The following is a 16822-nucleotide window of genomic DNA, read 5'->3' as shown; positions in this document are numbered from 1 at the left end:
AAAACTTCCAAGGATGAATAGTCAGCTAGAAACTTCGGTTTTGGACTGTTCGAGCAACGTTATAGAGCAGCCTGCCCCCATCTCGCGCTCCGAGTTTGAATCACTTAAGCTTGAGGTGGCAAATTTGCACGCTTTGCTTCACGAATCCAGGGAGACTTCCAAAGTCCGTATTGACTCGGCGTTGGAGCTTCAAAAGAAACTGGACCAAGAAATGTCATCCCTTAAATCACAGTTAAATAAAGCTTGTGTGTCTATTAATAAAGTGTTTGACATTGACATTAAGCAAAGTTCTCCCCAGTCGTATTTTGCTGATAATATCCACTTGATAGCTTCCAAATTACTTTCTCTGGAAAAATTTAGGAAGTCGACTGCTTCTGAGATCGGCAACATTTCGAAGTTAATCAACGATAACAGCAGCGGTATCTCGCGCCTGAACGACGTCCGCTTTGGCAATTCGTCGGCTGTTCACAAAGACATTCGAGATATGAACGATCAGATCGCTACCTTCGCTAAGGACGTCCAGACTGCCTTAACCAATGCCTCCTCGGCTTCTAGTGGTGTTTCGTCTCTTAAATCTCGCATCCGGCAAATGGACTCAGAGATGAAAAATATTGCAGGAAAAGCAAAACACACAACTGACATTGCTGTGAAAGCTTTCGCCGAGGAACTTAGTGCTCAGTTAACCAAGTTTGAGGAATTTGTCCACGATGGCTTAAAGCCGCTCCCGACTGAGAAAGGCATTTCGCCTCCTAACATTCCTCATATAGCCCCACATGCAGCTCGTCTTGATCCTTCTCAGGCTTTTCACCGTCATGATGTCCAAACCTCCTCTGTACAGGATGAAGGAAGGACCGTTTCATGTGATGAGACCACTTCTCAAGGTTATGCTCTGTCATCGCCTAATGATGGTTCGTCTTCTCATACAAACCCATCTTGTGGCCAGCTATCATCTCAGTTAATACAGTCGCCTCCCAGCTCACTTAGTCCAGATGGTCTCCAAAGAGCGAGAACTCCTCCGCCGGCAAATTCTCATGGATCATCTTGTGGTTTTGTGGCGGTTTCCAGACACAAAACTACACGTTTATTTCTTACCGGTATGTCAGCGGAATCTTGTTCTGTTGACGATATAAGAAGTTACCTACATGACCGTGGGGTCAATACCACTTTTGTTCGCCTTCTTAGAAGTAAGCGAAAGTTCTGTGTCTCTGCTAGGGTGAACGTTATTTCTTCTGATTTCCCCAAAACGAAGGAAGACAACTTCTGGCCCAAAGGTATCAGGTGTCGGAAATGGGTTTCCAATAACCGGTTCTACGGAAACGAGGCTGAAAACGCGCCCACACCTGATGGCGGGTTCGACTAGATCGGTTTACATTCTCAGTTTATCCATCTTTGCCCTGGTTATGTCAAACATTCGCTTGATGTCGTGGAACGTTACTGGCATAATGTCAGCTGCCTCTCATCTTCATGACGCGCTGACGACGGAACGCGTGGACATATGTGGAATATCTGAACACTGGCTTTATGAAGAGAACCTACATTTATTCGGTAGTATTCATCATAACTACCATTATTTCGCCATTTCAGACTTTTCACTGCATCCGCTAGCTGACCATCGTTCTCGTAAAGGAGGCGTCGCGTTGATGTGGCACAGTAAATTTAACGATCGTGTGTCAGTTGTGGACTCCGATGATGACAGGATTGTCATTATCAAACTCGTCCTTGACTTCGAAACTATTCATATCCTGCAAGTTTATTTTCCGACATCCCGATACGGCATGGACATGTACATCGAATATGTTCAAAAGCTAGATGAGCTCTGCTCGACTTTTTCCTTGTATGGCCCTGTAATTATCATGGGGGATTTTAATGCCCGTTTACAAGGCTCACGTGTTCCCGGATACGAAGATCAACGTGGAAGAATTCTTCAAAATTGTCTAGACCGTTTACAGTTGTTTGCGCTGTCAACTTCCAACCTCTGTAAAGGTCCTTTACATTCATATGTTCACTCAAAGGACGGTCCTACCTCCCTTATTGACCACATTATAATTAACACTAACTTGTTAGATCTTGTGAGTGAATGCTCTATTTTAGAACGTGGTTACCTTGACGTGTCGAACCACAGACCGATGATTTGTGAATTGGTATTTCCTAAGTTGGCTTCAGACGAAAATTCTTGTGAAAAACACTATCGTTTGTCTTTCAAATGGATCACCACAGGAGTCGCAAGGAATGTTGATGACTACCGTCAAGATCTTGTCTCACGTATCAATCTTTCATCCCTCCACACTGTACAGGAATTTAATTCCAAGGAAGCGGTTGACGATTACTCACGCGAGCTTCTGTCGTGTTTGCTAAAAGCATCAGAGCATACTTTGCCAAAACGTAAATTTTGTAAATTCTTGAAACCTTATTGGAACGATAAGCTCAGAGATCTTCATCGTAACATGTGGAAGTGTCGTCAAGTGTGGGTCAGTCAAGGTCGACCCCGTAATTCCTTATCCTACCGTAATTATAAGGAAGCCAAACGTGTTTTCAGAAACAGACACAGACAGGTGTCCGAGGAACACATTGTTAATTTAAATACTGAAATTGAAAACTATGCTGATCTGAATCAGAAGTCTTTTTGGTCGATGGTAAGAAAACGTTGCTCAAAAACATCGGGCGTCGCTGGGGCTGAAATGAATTTTAACGGCGACGTTATCCGAGATCCTAGCCGACTTGCGCTTCACTGGGGAAAATATTTTGCAGATGTTTATTCCTATTCATCCTGCGAGTGTTTCGATGCCCAGTTTAAGGAAAAAATTGACGACTCTGTAAAACGTATTCTTTCTACCCATGATTTAGGTAATGTCTCTTTTGAAGATTTCTCTTTGGATGAGGTCAAACGCGTCTGCAAGACACTCCCTACAGGCAAGGCGGCGGGATATGATCACATAGTCTATGAACACTTAATTTTTGCTGATGATATTTTGTACTATTGCCTATGCATGTTGTTCAACGCCTTCCACAGATTAGAATATGTTCCACCTTTGCTCACCAAGGGGCTTATTTGTACTTTATACAAAGGTCATAACAAACCTAAATGTGACCCTGATAGTTATCGAGCAATTTCCTTACTTCCTGTTCTTTCAAAAGTTTTTGAAAAATTACTACTGGTGCGTTTAGAGGCAACAGATCTCTTCAAGATTAATCCTTTGCAAAATGGTTTTCAAAAGAATGTCAGTAGTACAATGACCTCTTTCTTAGTACATGAATCGATTTCCTATGCCCGTGAAAACGAAAGTAAGTTGTTTGCTTGCTTCCTTGACGCTGCCAAAGCCTTTGATTGCGTCTGGCATAATGGCCTTTTGTTTAAATTGGCTAATATTGGTTTTAACTCGAAATTCGTCCATATTATTGCTTCACTATACGAAAATATGTTTAGTGCCGTTCTTCATCAAGGGTTTGTTTCCGATTGGTTCAAAGTTTGCCAGGGCACGCGTCAGGGAAGCATTATCTCCCCTTGGCTGTACACTGTTTTTATTAATGATTTACTGAATGAACTGTGCTCATCAAGTTATTCATTTTCTATCCATGGCACCAACGTCACTTGCCCGACGCAAGCCGACGATATCACATTGCTCTCACTTTGTAAACGTGGCCTGGACAATCTTATGGATGTCTGCTATGCGTACAGCATTAAGTGGCGTTTTATGTATAATGCATCTAAGTCAACTGTCATTGTCTTTAATGAAAGCAAAAATGCCTATTCCAAAAACACCCGAAAATGGGTTCTGGGTAATGGGATTGTTTCGGAGTCAGCCAATACGAAACATGTCGGCATTTTTCTTAACAAGTTCAAAATTGGATCTCCAGATATCCATGACATTGTTAACAGGCTACGCAGTCAATGTTTTGCGCTACTTAACTGCAACTTTTTTGATACTGGTATGAACCCTATCACGGGTGTGAAATTATACAAGTCTGTTGTTATGCCAAGATGCCTCTTCGGCTGTGAACTCTGGTTTTCTCTGACAGATTCAGACTGGTCTCGCATTGAAACTGTACATCACCTTTGTGCAAAACTCATTCAAAGGTTCTCTCGTCGCACACGTTCAGACATCGCTCTAAGCATGTTAGGTCTTACTTCTATACAAGTCGAGGTCGATTTAGCCAAACTTCGTTTTTTTGCTAGTCTATGTAGACTTGATACTCATTTTTCCGCTAAAAAATTGTTTATGCTTCGTCTTTTTCATAGTTATTTTGAAGTCTGTAAAGAAGAAAAAGATCTTGTCTCAGATGTTTTGAACATATTTCATGAGCATGATTTACTTGATGTGTTACATACATTTTTGCAATCAGGGTACTTTCCATCGAAACAAAAATGGAAATTTTTGACAAAAAATGTCTTATTGCGTAATTACACTACTGACTGGAAACAACGTCTTCTTCTCAGCAGTGACTTTTCTAGGTTTAACTATTTGCAAATCGAAATTAGGCCTTCAAATATCTGGCTTCTTTCAAAACGTTTCCCATCTTTGGATAACATTTGTGCTAGCGTTGCTAAATTATGGACTATGTCTCCTTCTTGTCAGCTAATGTGTGCAAAGTGCAGCACGTTTGTAAATGACGCAGTCGCACATTGTTTATTAGACTGCTCACATATAGATATTTTGTCTCTACGTGATGATATATTTACCAAAATTGTAAATGATTACCCTGTACATGTTTATATAACTGTTGACCAGGCTTCTCGTGAGGCTCAGGTAGCCACATTTCTCTGTTCTCCTCCCGAAAATATTCAAGACATTTTCGGAGGATACGATGACCTTTTCTTCCACTTTTTACGTGATTGTTGTGTGTTCTCCGAAAAGGTGTCTCGCCTTACATTTCAGTAACTTCTTTTGATAAAAGGTTGCTATCATCGACTGCATTGGTGTCATTTGGAATGCTTTAGTAATTTAATTGCTTTCTGGATATTTACTTCTTTATTTGGACAACTAATCTCACTATCTTGTGTACATGTATCTTAAAATATGTTAATATCTTTTTCATTTATTTGTAACTCTTCATCTTTTGGAGGAATAAAGAAATGAATGAATGAATGAATGAAAGTACCTCTGATGATTACGAAATAAAGAGGGGAAAAACGATTTTTAAAATAATTATTTTTAGCCTTGATGTAGATTTATAGTATAATTAATCTCCTTTTCAATGTGAACCTATATATATAAAATGTATGTATATGTAAATTATCCTTAATCCTATTTTACATGATAATTCTACATCATGATGCTCTTGTTCACAACACTAGCTAGGAGTTTTTTAAAATGTAGAATGTCATGCTCAAATAGTTACGAAACACAAATTTGTGTGTGTGTGTGTGTGTGTGTGTGTGTGTTTTTTTTTTTTTTATCTGAAGGTATGGATTCCTTTCAAGGTCGTTATGTATCGAGATTCCTTCGCTATATTTGAATCGCCATTACGTACGAAGGGAGATAACCCTAATTAGTAAACCTTCACGTAGTGCCATAGATCAGAATACAATGGGGTTCTCCTTTTGACAACTAATACATTGATATCAGACATTTTAAGCTGCTCTTCCACTGGGACTAGTTAGATTTTAATAATAATGAGAAATTAAAAATATATACTGGTATCAGCAAGTAAGAATGTTACATTGATTCAATGATTACCATAATCTATCGTAATCGTGTTTGAGGTCGTTAGTAAGGCACACCGTGGGAGTGTTTTCGTGTGTTAGCAATTCTTTATTTTACATTTCCTAGAACTCGATAAAGTGTAATCAGAAGTACATGTGGTAGATAAGATAATCCGATTCGTGTGCAAATACGATATATAAAAAGGAAAAGATTTATTTAAAAGAAAAAAATAATGTCTTATTTATAAGTTTTTGAATTAGAACTCCCCAATGAGAGTATTTTTTTAAATGTCCTTTTTAACGTTATGAGAACATAACAAGATGAACATTTCAATTTAACCGATTGTGATATTAGTAGACTAAAAGTCAATGACATGGAATATCGATTAAATTGATATGTTTGCGTTGACAATAACAGTATATTTTGAAAACTCTGAGATGAATGAAGCACACATTTCAATTGATAAGATTCATAAATGACATATTTTAACGTCCGAGTTAATATTCTTCCGGAAAAATATTGAACTTGTCTTTTTGTACAAAGTGAAAGGGGTGACGAAAGAGAGAAAAATGATTAAAGCGATGTGATAAAAGAGAGAACAAAGATGAAAGGGATGTGAGGAGAGGAAGGACAAAGATGAAAGAGAGATGATGAAAGAGAGGACAAAGATAAAAGGGAGGTGAGGAGAGGAAGGACAAAGATGAAAGAGAGATGATGAAAGAGAGAACAAAGATGAAAGGGATGTGATTAGAGAAAGGATAAAGATGAAAGGGATGTGATTAGAGAAAGGACAAAGATGAAAGGGATGTGAGGAGAGAAAGGACAAAGATGAAAGGGATGTGATTAGAGAAAGGACAAAGATGAAAGGGATGTGATTAGAGAAAGGACAAAGATGAAAGGGATGTGAGGAGAGAAAGGACAAAGATGAAAGGGAGGTGATGAGGGATAGAACAAAGACCATGATATGAACAAAAGTTCACGAAAGAGCGTCTCTGTATTTCTATATGCTATATTATATTATAACTGTTTAAGGAGAGATATCATTCTCTTGTATGTACCTACGGGTATTTATTTTCTGATTTACTAAATTGGCTTCAATTTGAATGGATAGTTACAAAACCATTGCAAGGGAGCACCAGCAAATAATAACATCGAATTTCTGATCGTCGAGTTTGGGTTTTAGTGTTATTACAACATGCTATTGGTATATTGGAACAAATTGTCCCCCCCCCTCTCTCTCTCTCTGTCTACCTCTCTCTCCCTCTGTCTCTCTGTCTCTCTCTCTCTCTGTCTACCTCTCTCTCCCTCTGTCTCTCTGTCTCTCTCTCTGTCTCCCTCTCTCTGTCTCCCTCTCTGTCTACCTCTCTCTCTGTCTCTCTGTCTCCCTCTCTCTCTCTCTCTGTCTCTCTCTCCCTCTGTCTCTCTGTCTCTCTGTCTCCCTCCCTCTCTCTCTCTCTCTCTCTCTCTCTCTCTCTCTCTCTCTCTCTCTCTCTCTCTCTCTCTCTCTCTCTCTCTCTCTCTCTCTCTCTCTCTCTCTCTCTCTCTCTCTCTCTCTCTCTCTCTCTCTCTCCCTCTCTCTCTACCTCTCTCTCCCTCTGTCTCTCTCTTATACGGGATTGAGTGCCTTGCCCAGTCATTCAATTCCACGTTTAGATATATTGCTGATGTCGTGTCTGTAGATAATAAGAAATGCATTGACTATGTCCATATCATACATATACCCAACAGGGTTGGACACCAGTCACATGACATTCTCTTCCTCAGTCGTCACTTACCTCCATCATTTCCTAAAAACAACCCGATGTCAACAGCTTTCTACCAAGCTGTATAATAAACCGTAGATTCCAATTTGTTTTATTTCTAGATAGTAACGACTGTGCTTCCCAAACCTTTGGTGTTAACATGTCGCAGTTGACCAAATATTGAAAGTCTTGTTCCTAATATCATGGTTTTTGTTCAATTTGACAATTGAACTCACAGAGTTTCAAGAGATGAAAGTCAATGAAGATGATGTTTTATAGCCTTAACTATTATCTCGTTGGGATTTTGTTATTTCCGTGAGCAAAATGAAGCTGGACGTTTCGATGCACGCTGATATGCCTAGTGGTGTTGTTGTTATCAGCATTGTTGCCATTTGGAAGCGTGATGTTACTTACTTAAATCGACCAAGATTTTAATGGAAACTAACTCTTCTGGCACACCTGGTCTTATTCTTTTTATACTTTCTAATGGGTCGTCATACAAATCCCTCATTTGTTCGTTTCAGTACCAATTAATGTTCTGTTAACATGTCGGTTTTTTCTTTGTTACTTTAATTACACAATATACATAAAAAAAACAGATAAATTTATCAACTGATGTTTTATTTTACCATAATTAACATTCTATATATACACTCAGGTTAGTCTGATATCGACAGAATCATCAGAAATAGTACGTATTGACACTAAAGTAGGGAATATCTTTAAAACACATTCTATCACATAGCGTAATGTGCTCAATAAAATATTTCTCTTCTTTGGAATATTCAATATATTTTTATATCCATTGATGATTTTATGATTAAAAAAACAGCAGCATTTGAAAATGACATAACATCACTAGATTAATTTGTAAGTATGTATACCTTTCATAAACTGATCTAATCCCACCTGTGTTAAATACACTCCGGTTGTTCGGTGGCGCAGCGGTAACGCACTCGCCTTTCCGAAGTTCGATTCCCGGAACGGACGTGAAATGGTAAGGGGTCCGGGTCAGCAAGAGTGATTATGACAAGTGGATATAACTTTGTTTCGTAATTGTTGTAAAATGAATAAAGCTTAAAATTTAGAGAAATCTAACTTCTATAGAGATTATGTTTTCACAAAATCAGTTTAAGTCATTGAATGCAAGACTAGTAGTTTTCTTAAAGTCTGCTTCATATAAAATGATTGATTCCGCATAAATGATGATTATAATCAAACACATTCAAAACATCGAAACTTAAACCATACAGTGGATGATGATAAATTTTAATCCTGACAATGAAATTAAAACGGACGACTATCACAGAATCATTGCTTAATTGCAAGATCTTCCGTAAGAATAGAATGTACTCTATCATGTGAAATCTCAACTGTACTGGCTATATATCTCTCTGTCAACCATAACAAAATCACGGAGTCGTAGCTTAGAACTGAACATATTCTGAATGTTTCTGATTAATTTGAAAAAAATCAAAGAAGGGTTTATATTCCGAACCACGGTATCACTTATGAAGGATTGTTAGAAAGACAACTGAAAGAAACATTCAGCGAAGGTTATGAACTCCTTCTTGATCAAATTACGTGATAGAAATGTCAACTTTTCTCTGCCGACACACACACACACACACACACACACACACAACACACCCTCACACACACACACACACACACAATGCTAGACATTAGAAATTATTGGCTTCGAGAAAGTCTGCAAAATATTTTGCTTCAAGAAGATTTACAAGTTTTATTTAAATTACTACTAACTCACAACCCACGCGTCATTTCCAAATGTGTGATTTATTGATATTAATTATACATAAGTAATGCCATTTAAATGCCCCTCTCAATAACTTTAAACACTGTAACTAAGGGAGAAAAGGGGGTAGATATATTAAAATAGAAAAATACACTATCTATTGCCAAGAAAGACATTGAATATATCATACAGATATAAATGCCCTCCAATTGTATTTGACATTTGTTATAATGCTTAAGTCAGAAGACTACTGCAAACGTCGAGCACCCAGCGGAGAACATATCCGACTATACTCAGTGAGTGTGACAAAACAAAATACAAGAAATCAGTGGTAGATGTGGGTCTCAAATTGATGCATATTAGGTCATGTATGAAAATCATTAAAGCATACGCGGGTTAGAAATGCTTTTTTTTTTTTTTTTTTACAGAAGCATGGTAACAACCATAACTAAATTCTTGCGTCAAACCAACAACCTTTTTGGGAGTGACTATGGTCAAGTGACCATGCACTGTGCCGTGGCTTTAGTTAAAAATATTACCGGGGAAGTAAAGTTTATACAGAACCAATTTATCATGTAACAAAGAGACTAAAAGAGAGTATAACAGTAGCATGCTGGAAACTCAGTCTCGGTTACAATGCGTAGAAGATTCAGTAAGTTAATGACTTTTTTTTCAATAAAACGACAGTGTCTTGGATATTTCAGGTATATCACTGTTTACATTATAGCATGCCCTGCACACTATAACGTTGTTGCAGTAATGAAAAAAATTCGATTTAGTTGTAGATTTTGCCTATTCTCCAAGACATGTTAAACTATCAAGTTTGACTGTAGTTGTCCTCTGGGTAGTCTCATCAATGTATCGGACAATCACTTCTGTTCCACCAACCTCCATTTCTATTTTCCCGTCGACTACTTCCGGCCAGCCCCCATCTGGTGGACGAATCGTAACAATCGCATGTCTGTTGCACCCTGCTTCCGTGACGAATTTCGGGTAAGTTTTATTTGATGTGAAAATTTCACATTCTTTAACATCATACTTCCACATTTCTCTGTCGCTTTCTCGGTGATCGCTGTGGACCTCGATCGTTGCCTTCTCGCCCACCTCTACAATGCGTCCCTTCCGGAATAATGTCTCAAAGCACTTTCCACATTTGGTCGTCTTTCCCGACTTGAATGTGACAGCTCCAACATGTTCTGTTGGGTCGTAAGGTTTATTAAGACTTATGCCTATACTGTAATGACAGTATCTTGCGGTGATTGACTGAGGTCTGTGGCCATACAGAACTGCTCCCTTGAGGACAGACAGGTCACATTCCATAGGAATAATAACATTGTGGTTAAGAAATGCTGTTGTAATTGCATCGCTAACTAGTCTGCATTCTGAAAACCCACCAACCATTAGAATAGTAGGTACATGAATATCTTTTTCTTCAATCAAAGATTTCAAATGCTCGATGATTTTCGAGATGGTATTCGAAAAGAAACTTTCGAATTTGCGAAATTTGATACGCATTTTGTCATTTCTCAGTGCGACATCATTGCTATGTTCTGTGAAAGCATTTTCAAAGCAACTTTCATTGAAATTTTCGTATATTTTACGAAGCTCTGAAGGGAGTCTGATTGTTATGTCCCTCTTCTGCTGTATTGAATCGGTGTTTCGTTTCTTTACCTCAAATTCGCTAATAAGTTCTAGAAACCCTCCAATGTCATGCCTTTTTAACCTTCTGATTACCTCATTTCCAAAAATCTCTATCAAGAAGTTAATGTATTCAGCGTTGACCTTTGCACCGCCCCATGGCCCACCACTAACAGCAAAGACACTTGCCATTTTGTCTCCAAACATCCGCTGGACTGTGACATCTGTGGTTCCCCCTGTCAAGAAAAACATGAAATTCTAAATATTGTGTTATTACATATCTAAAATTGAGAACTGAGCCTGTACTTGTACATGGAAGACAATACACACGAATTACATTATGTTTTGAAGGGGCGTGATATTTAACTAGGTACGGTGTTTGTGTAGTTGAAGCCTTCCCGGGACAGGTTCGAGCCATCTTGTGCTGTTGTGGTTATTTCCACAACCAAGACACCATGCCGCAATTTCACTGGTAGCATGTGATGTGTCCCCGTATCTTGTTTTTTTTTAGATAGCCAAAAGCTACTACAATGAGACCTGATCATTCAGAATCACATTGGCTGCTTACGGGATGATAAACAAACAAGCTTTTGTTATGAATGAGTATCTTCTTCCAGAACAATAAAATTCTACCTCCTAGATCCACTACCATGAACTCTGCGCCCTCTCTGAATACATTTTCGTTTGTTCCAGTGATTTGATCCCCAGGAAGTTGTTTGCAGAACAACGCCGCCACTTCCGGTTCATATGCTAGAGATAGAGCGTTGTCGGGTATACCAGCCTAGGAAACACAAAAAAAAGCTATTCAGTCTAAACCTGCTTATCATTCATATTATTGTATATAGAGTGAAGACATGATTTCAATGTAACATTACCGAGTTGTTTCGTCATTTGTCGATACACATCGATCATATGATTGCTGTGTAATTGGTGTTCGTTCAACATACCCATGTGACATTTTTTTGCGTATGAACCTATGCTGTATGAGATGTGGCATTAACTAATGAAGAGGCCGGACACTTGCTGATTATATATGGACGTTCTTAAAGACGACTGTAGATAAAAATAAGATATCTTGGAAAGGTACTTTTTTCAGCAATATTTACCGAAACGTAAAATCTTCGTTTCTATTTAATATATTACACAGGAATCACGTCACAGGATTCTCATTCTAGTTTGTCTGTGAATCGTTACGATTTAAAAAAAAAAAAAAACACAAAAAAACATTGATATCATATGAAAAAGCAACTCACGTAAAATCTTAATACATTAAACCTATCTTGAGTAAAACCAGTTGTAAGGACAGCGTTTCAATGATCCTAAATAATGCAAAATAATACATGGATAAAACAAAGATACATGCCGGATTGAACAGAAATTAAATGTTAAAAGTTAAATTTCTGATTGACAATATCTTATTGATAAGATATTTTAACAAACTTTATTGGCATACCAATGGAAACAGACTGTGTCCCTATCTTGGCTGGCTTGTTTTTCTTTTTCACCGACGATGTTGACATCAAACCGAGGATATTATTAAAACCTTTCATAAAGATTGTGCAAAGTCCTTCAATTTCAATTGAAAATAAAAAGATTATTTTTTAATAGCAAGAATTCCATTGGTTATACTAATCATTTAAACCTACTTCAGTTGGAAATCCAGGACATGACCGAATTTTCTTCTACGACAGTCGCTTACCTTAATGTTTACTTACAACGCGACCACAGGGACAATTTTCCACTTGTCTAATGAGCTGACGATTTCGATTTCTTTATCGTTAACATTCCAATTCTAGATAGTACCATCCCTCCTTCCCCAACCTAATACGTCTCCATGTCGTTGTTGATTCAATAGTCATGGGGATATTCTAAATACGTGGAAATCCATGAAAGATGTCGACAACTGACAAATCAACCTATAACACAGGGGTCCAAGAGACTGACGAGGACCATTGGACTGTTTACTGGTAGCCATCTATCTCGATAAAAATATATTCCCTTGTGCGATATATAATTGTATATACTTTGTGATTGTTGGTTTGTTTCTTTTTGGGAGATCCGGTTCACATATGAAGATTACGACATTGTTTGCTTGAAATGACTTTTGGTTTAGATTTACGTGCAGAAGCAGAAGACGTTTACTCTTGCGGAACACATGATCTTATTATTCTTGTACTATTTCATTGATTTCTCTGTAAGAAATTCTTTTTACTCTAGTTTCATCGACTTTGAGTTGGATTTGTTTGATGCCGTTTTTAGTTCAAGACGTTTGTCTCAGGGAAATAAATCCATTGTATTAACATCTAGCCAATAATGTTCCCCCTTTTTTACGCGGTCGGTTGATACGATGTTTGGTTTCATTTGAAATCATGTGACGCTGCTTCAGTCAGTCAGAGAGTGTGAAATATGTCATTTCAAAATGAATAGTAATAATCACGATTACAATAGGATTCATTAGATATATGCTAACACATGAATCACATCGATAAAAAAAATACGACCGTGTATCTACCTCATGTGCACATTCCCTCATCATCAGTTTCGCCTGGTCTGTCCACACAGCCGGTACCGTAATTACCCATCGCACGTCCATAACGGTTGTATGAAAACCGCGGTGATTCAAACTTTCCAACAGATGATCTTTGAGATACCAAATCGACTTCTCAATGATATAAGTTAAACGTATTGGTTTTCCAAAAATATCATAGACTTCCATATTACGTCGAATTCCAGATCGAACTTCGCCATTGTCATTTTCCTAGAATTGTAATACAAGAGGCAATTAACAGTGATATTTAAATGGTAAATCAGTCATCGTTTATTTAGGATGGTCAGTCAATAAGTAACGATCCAAAATCTTGTGGAATATTTCAAACAGAAGACAAAACAGTCTTGAAACATGCATCAAAAATTCAATATTCAAGGGTTTGTTCCAAATATTTTATTTCCCGTTACGATTCGAGATCTGCGTCGAAATGCTCGCATTATGGCTGGTAGTTCCGTTGTTGTATACTTTGATCTCATTTGGGAACTTGGCGGATGTCATTTTTTAAGCAGAAGGTGTTTACCCTTCCGGAACGCCCTTTTTTATCTTACGGTAATCTTTCTTTGTTTCAAAATTTGGCCTGGTTTCACCGAATTTGAATTTTCATTTGAATTAACATTCTGCTTAAATGTTGTTACTTTTTGAAGTACTTGAAAATACCCACAGGTATATATGCTATCGATATACATACCGTTTCTTGATAAAGTGCCATTTTGAAGGAGTCTATGTAATAATATGCCTCTAGCTCCTCTGGCCTCATATCCTCTGCCATATCGGTAAATTTTTTTTCTGCGTTAAATCCAAATGAGTTGAAGGATTTGTCTGGATTCAAAAGAATCACCGACGAAGTTTTGTGGGACAACTCATTTCCTGCTGACCAAACGTGTGCATGGATTGGAAGCGGGTCAGATTTGAAGGAGAATGCATGACTGGAATACGTTGTTCCAAGATCAATTCCCGCCACCATGAATTGGGTATCCACTGGTGTCGCCATGTTCCTCTGAAAAGAAGCACCTTGTCTACAGAGTAATTAACGAGCAACTTGTACATTATATCAGAACGAACTGTAAATCTACAGTGGTTAGCACACGGAGTTGACATAGAACACGGGGTTGTGCTTAATATTGGCACTTAATGTCCGAACTAAGGACAACATGTACAGGTTTGTCCCCAAAATCATATTGTTGGTAACAGCAATATAATATGTTAGTAGATAAAAGCCAGCTAACCTGTATCTCCAGCGTCCATGTCATACTAATTTCAACTAATTTCATCAAATTCATTTATTTATTGAGCTACTTACTATGAAACGTATCTATAACATAAATACGATCGCCTGAAGATGGACACAAGGCTTGAAAACATTAACTATTTGGAACTTCATCTGTCATGTTAATGGTTTGTTTATAATTGGATAATATATGTTGACAGTAAATACCACTAAATGTTTTCTTTAGAAACGCTGACAAACCAAGAACTATATGAATTACTGCCAGAATACATACTGACCACACCACTAGCCTTTACAAAGTTTACCTATTAGGAGCCGAACATGAGTCAATGACAAAGATTTTTTTTTTATCTCGAATGCCAATGAAAATAAGTTGAAAGAATACTTCCATGCAAGATTGCAATGTATAAAGGTATAAACGAAAAGTATGTACTTAAATAAGTAAACTTACTGTAATGTTGTTGAAAAACTCTACATCTTTACCTGTAAATACGGAACAAACTTTGAAGTCTCTGATACAATGACAGACCTTTGTTATAAATCGTGTAATACAAACCTCAGTCTGATGAATATATGTTCATTAAATGGACTTTTTATGCATAAATGTTTATTACTTGGGTAGTTAAAAAGACAAAAATAAAGAAATGCGCAGATAGATGTGTTAAAGATATTGAAAAGAGAAATTCGTTCTAGACTGTATATTTTGTTGACTGTCAGAGCATAAATCTTGCAATTAATTAAAACAATTATTACACTGAAGAAGATATACCAATAAATCAAACAGATATGTTATAAATAGATCCCACTGAAGACTGTGATAATAAGTGTACTTACAGTGAGGTCGATTATATAAGTCATTGTAAGGGAGCAGTACCATTAAAAAGTGTATATAACTTCAGTCTTTATCATTGATGCTGCGTGGTACACGTCAATATTTATAGAAAGTTCTTAGTGGTATATAGACTTACCTGTTCTTAGTGGTATATAGACCTAGTCACTGTTACTGGGTGGTATATAGACTTACCTGTTCTTAGTGGTATATAGACCTAGTCACTGTTACTGGGTGGTATATAGACTTACCTGTTCTTAGTGGTATATAGACTTACCTGTTCTTAGTGGTATATAGACTTACCTGTTCTTAGTGGTATATAGGTATATATACTGTTACTGACTTACCTGTTCTTAGTATATAGGTATATAGACTTACCTGTTCTTAGTGGTATATAGACCTAGTCACTGTTACTGGGTGGTATATAGACTTACCTGTTCTTAGTGGTATATAGACCTAGTCACTGTTACTTGGTGGTATATAGACTTACCTGTTCTTAGTGGTATATAGACTTACCTGTTCTTAGTGGTATATAGACCTACCACTGTTCTTAGTGGTATATAGACTTACCTGTTCTTAGTGTATATAGACTTACTGGGTGGTATGTTACTGTTCTTAGTGGTATATAGACTTACCTGTTCTTGTTACTGTGGTATATAGACTTACTGTTATATAGACTTAGTGGTATATAGACTTACCTGTTACTGAGTGGTATATAGACTTACCTGTTCTTAGTGGTATATAGACTTACCTGTTCTTAGAGGTATATAGACTTACCTGTTCTTAGTGGTATATAGACCTAGTCACTGTTACTGGGTGGTATATAGACTTACCTGTTCTTAGTGGTATATAGACCTAGTCACTGTTACTGGGTGGTATATAGACCTAGTAGATATAGACTTACCTGTTACTTAGTGGTATATAGACTTACCTGTTCTTGTTACTGGGTGGTATATAGTTCTTAGTGGTACCTGTTCTTAGTGGTATATAGACTTACTGGGTGGTATATAGACTTACCTGTTCTTAGTGGTATATAAACTTACCTGTTCTTAGTGGTATATAGACTTACCTGTTCTTAGTGGTATATAGACTTACCTGTTCTTAGTGGTATATAGACTTACCTGTTCTTAGTGGTATATAGACCTAGTCACTGTTACTGGGTGGTATATAGACTTACCTGTTCTTAGTGGTATATAGACTTACCTGTTCTTAGTGGTATATAGACCTAGTCACTGTTACTGGGTGGTATATAGACTTACCTGTTCTTAGTGGTATATAGACTTACCTGTTCTTAGTGGTATATAGACCTAGTCACTGTTACTGGTTCTTAGTGGTATATAGACTTACCTGTTATATAGACTTAGTTCTGGGGGGTGGTATATAGACTTACCTGTTCTTAGTGGTATATAGACCTAGTCACTGTTACTGGGTGGTAT

At 37.5% G+C, this 16822-nt stretch overlaps 1 protein-coding gene across 1 annotated transcript; it reads right to left on the bottom strand.

Annotated features, from left to right (window-relative positions):
- Nucleotides 1–9779: 9779 nt before the first annotated feature.
- Nucleotides 9780–14320, bottom strand: LOC132547028 (heat shock 70 kDa protein 12A-like). Its single transcript, XM_060210775.1, has 4 exons — nucleotides 14018–14320; nucleotides 13294–13539; nucleotides 11415–11562; nucleotides 9780–11017 (listed from the first exon to the last, which is right to left on the bottom strand). The coding sequence occupies exons 1-4, from the start codon at nucleotides 14318–14320 to the stop codon at nucleotides 9936–9938; spliced, it is 1779 nt and encodes a 592-aa protein (XP_060066758.1). The 3' UTR covers nucleotides 9780–9935.
- Nucleotides 14321–16822: the final 2502 nt, after the last annotated feature.

Source organism: Ylistrum balloti, unplaced genomic scaffold (genome assembly GCF_031769215.1).
Source record: "Ylistrum balloti isolate Yb309-2 unplaced genomic scaffold, AGI_CSIRO_Ybal_v1 Utg369928, whole genome shotgun sequence".
NCBI classification, from domain to species: Eukaryota; Metazoa; Mollusca; class Bivalvia; order Pectinida; family Pectinidae; genus Ylistrum; species Ylistrum balloti.
Note: the sequence above shows the minus strand (reverse complement) of the source record. Positions and strands in the feature narration are given on the sequence as shown.

Excerpts from the sequence above, each read along its gene's own strand:
- LOC132547028 (XM_060210775.1), bottom strand. The coding sequence starts at position 14,320 with ATGGCGACACCAGTGGATACCCAATTCATGGTGGCGGGAATTGATCTT. Across the intron at positions 13,540-14,017 it reads TGGCACTTTATCAAGAAACG|GAAAATGACAATGGCGAAGT; the intron begins GTATGTATATCG and ends TTACAATTCTAG. Across the intron at positions 11,563-13,293 it reads TGAGGGAATGTGCACATGAG|GCTGGTATACCCGACAACGC; the intron begins GTAGATACACGG and ends TGTGTTTCCTAG.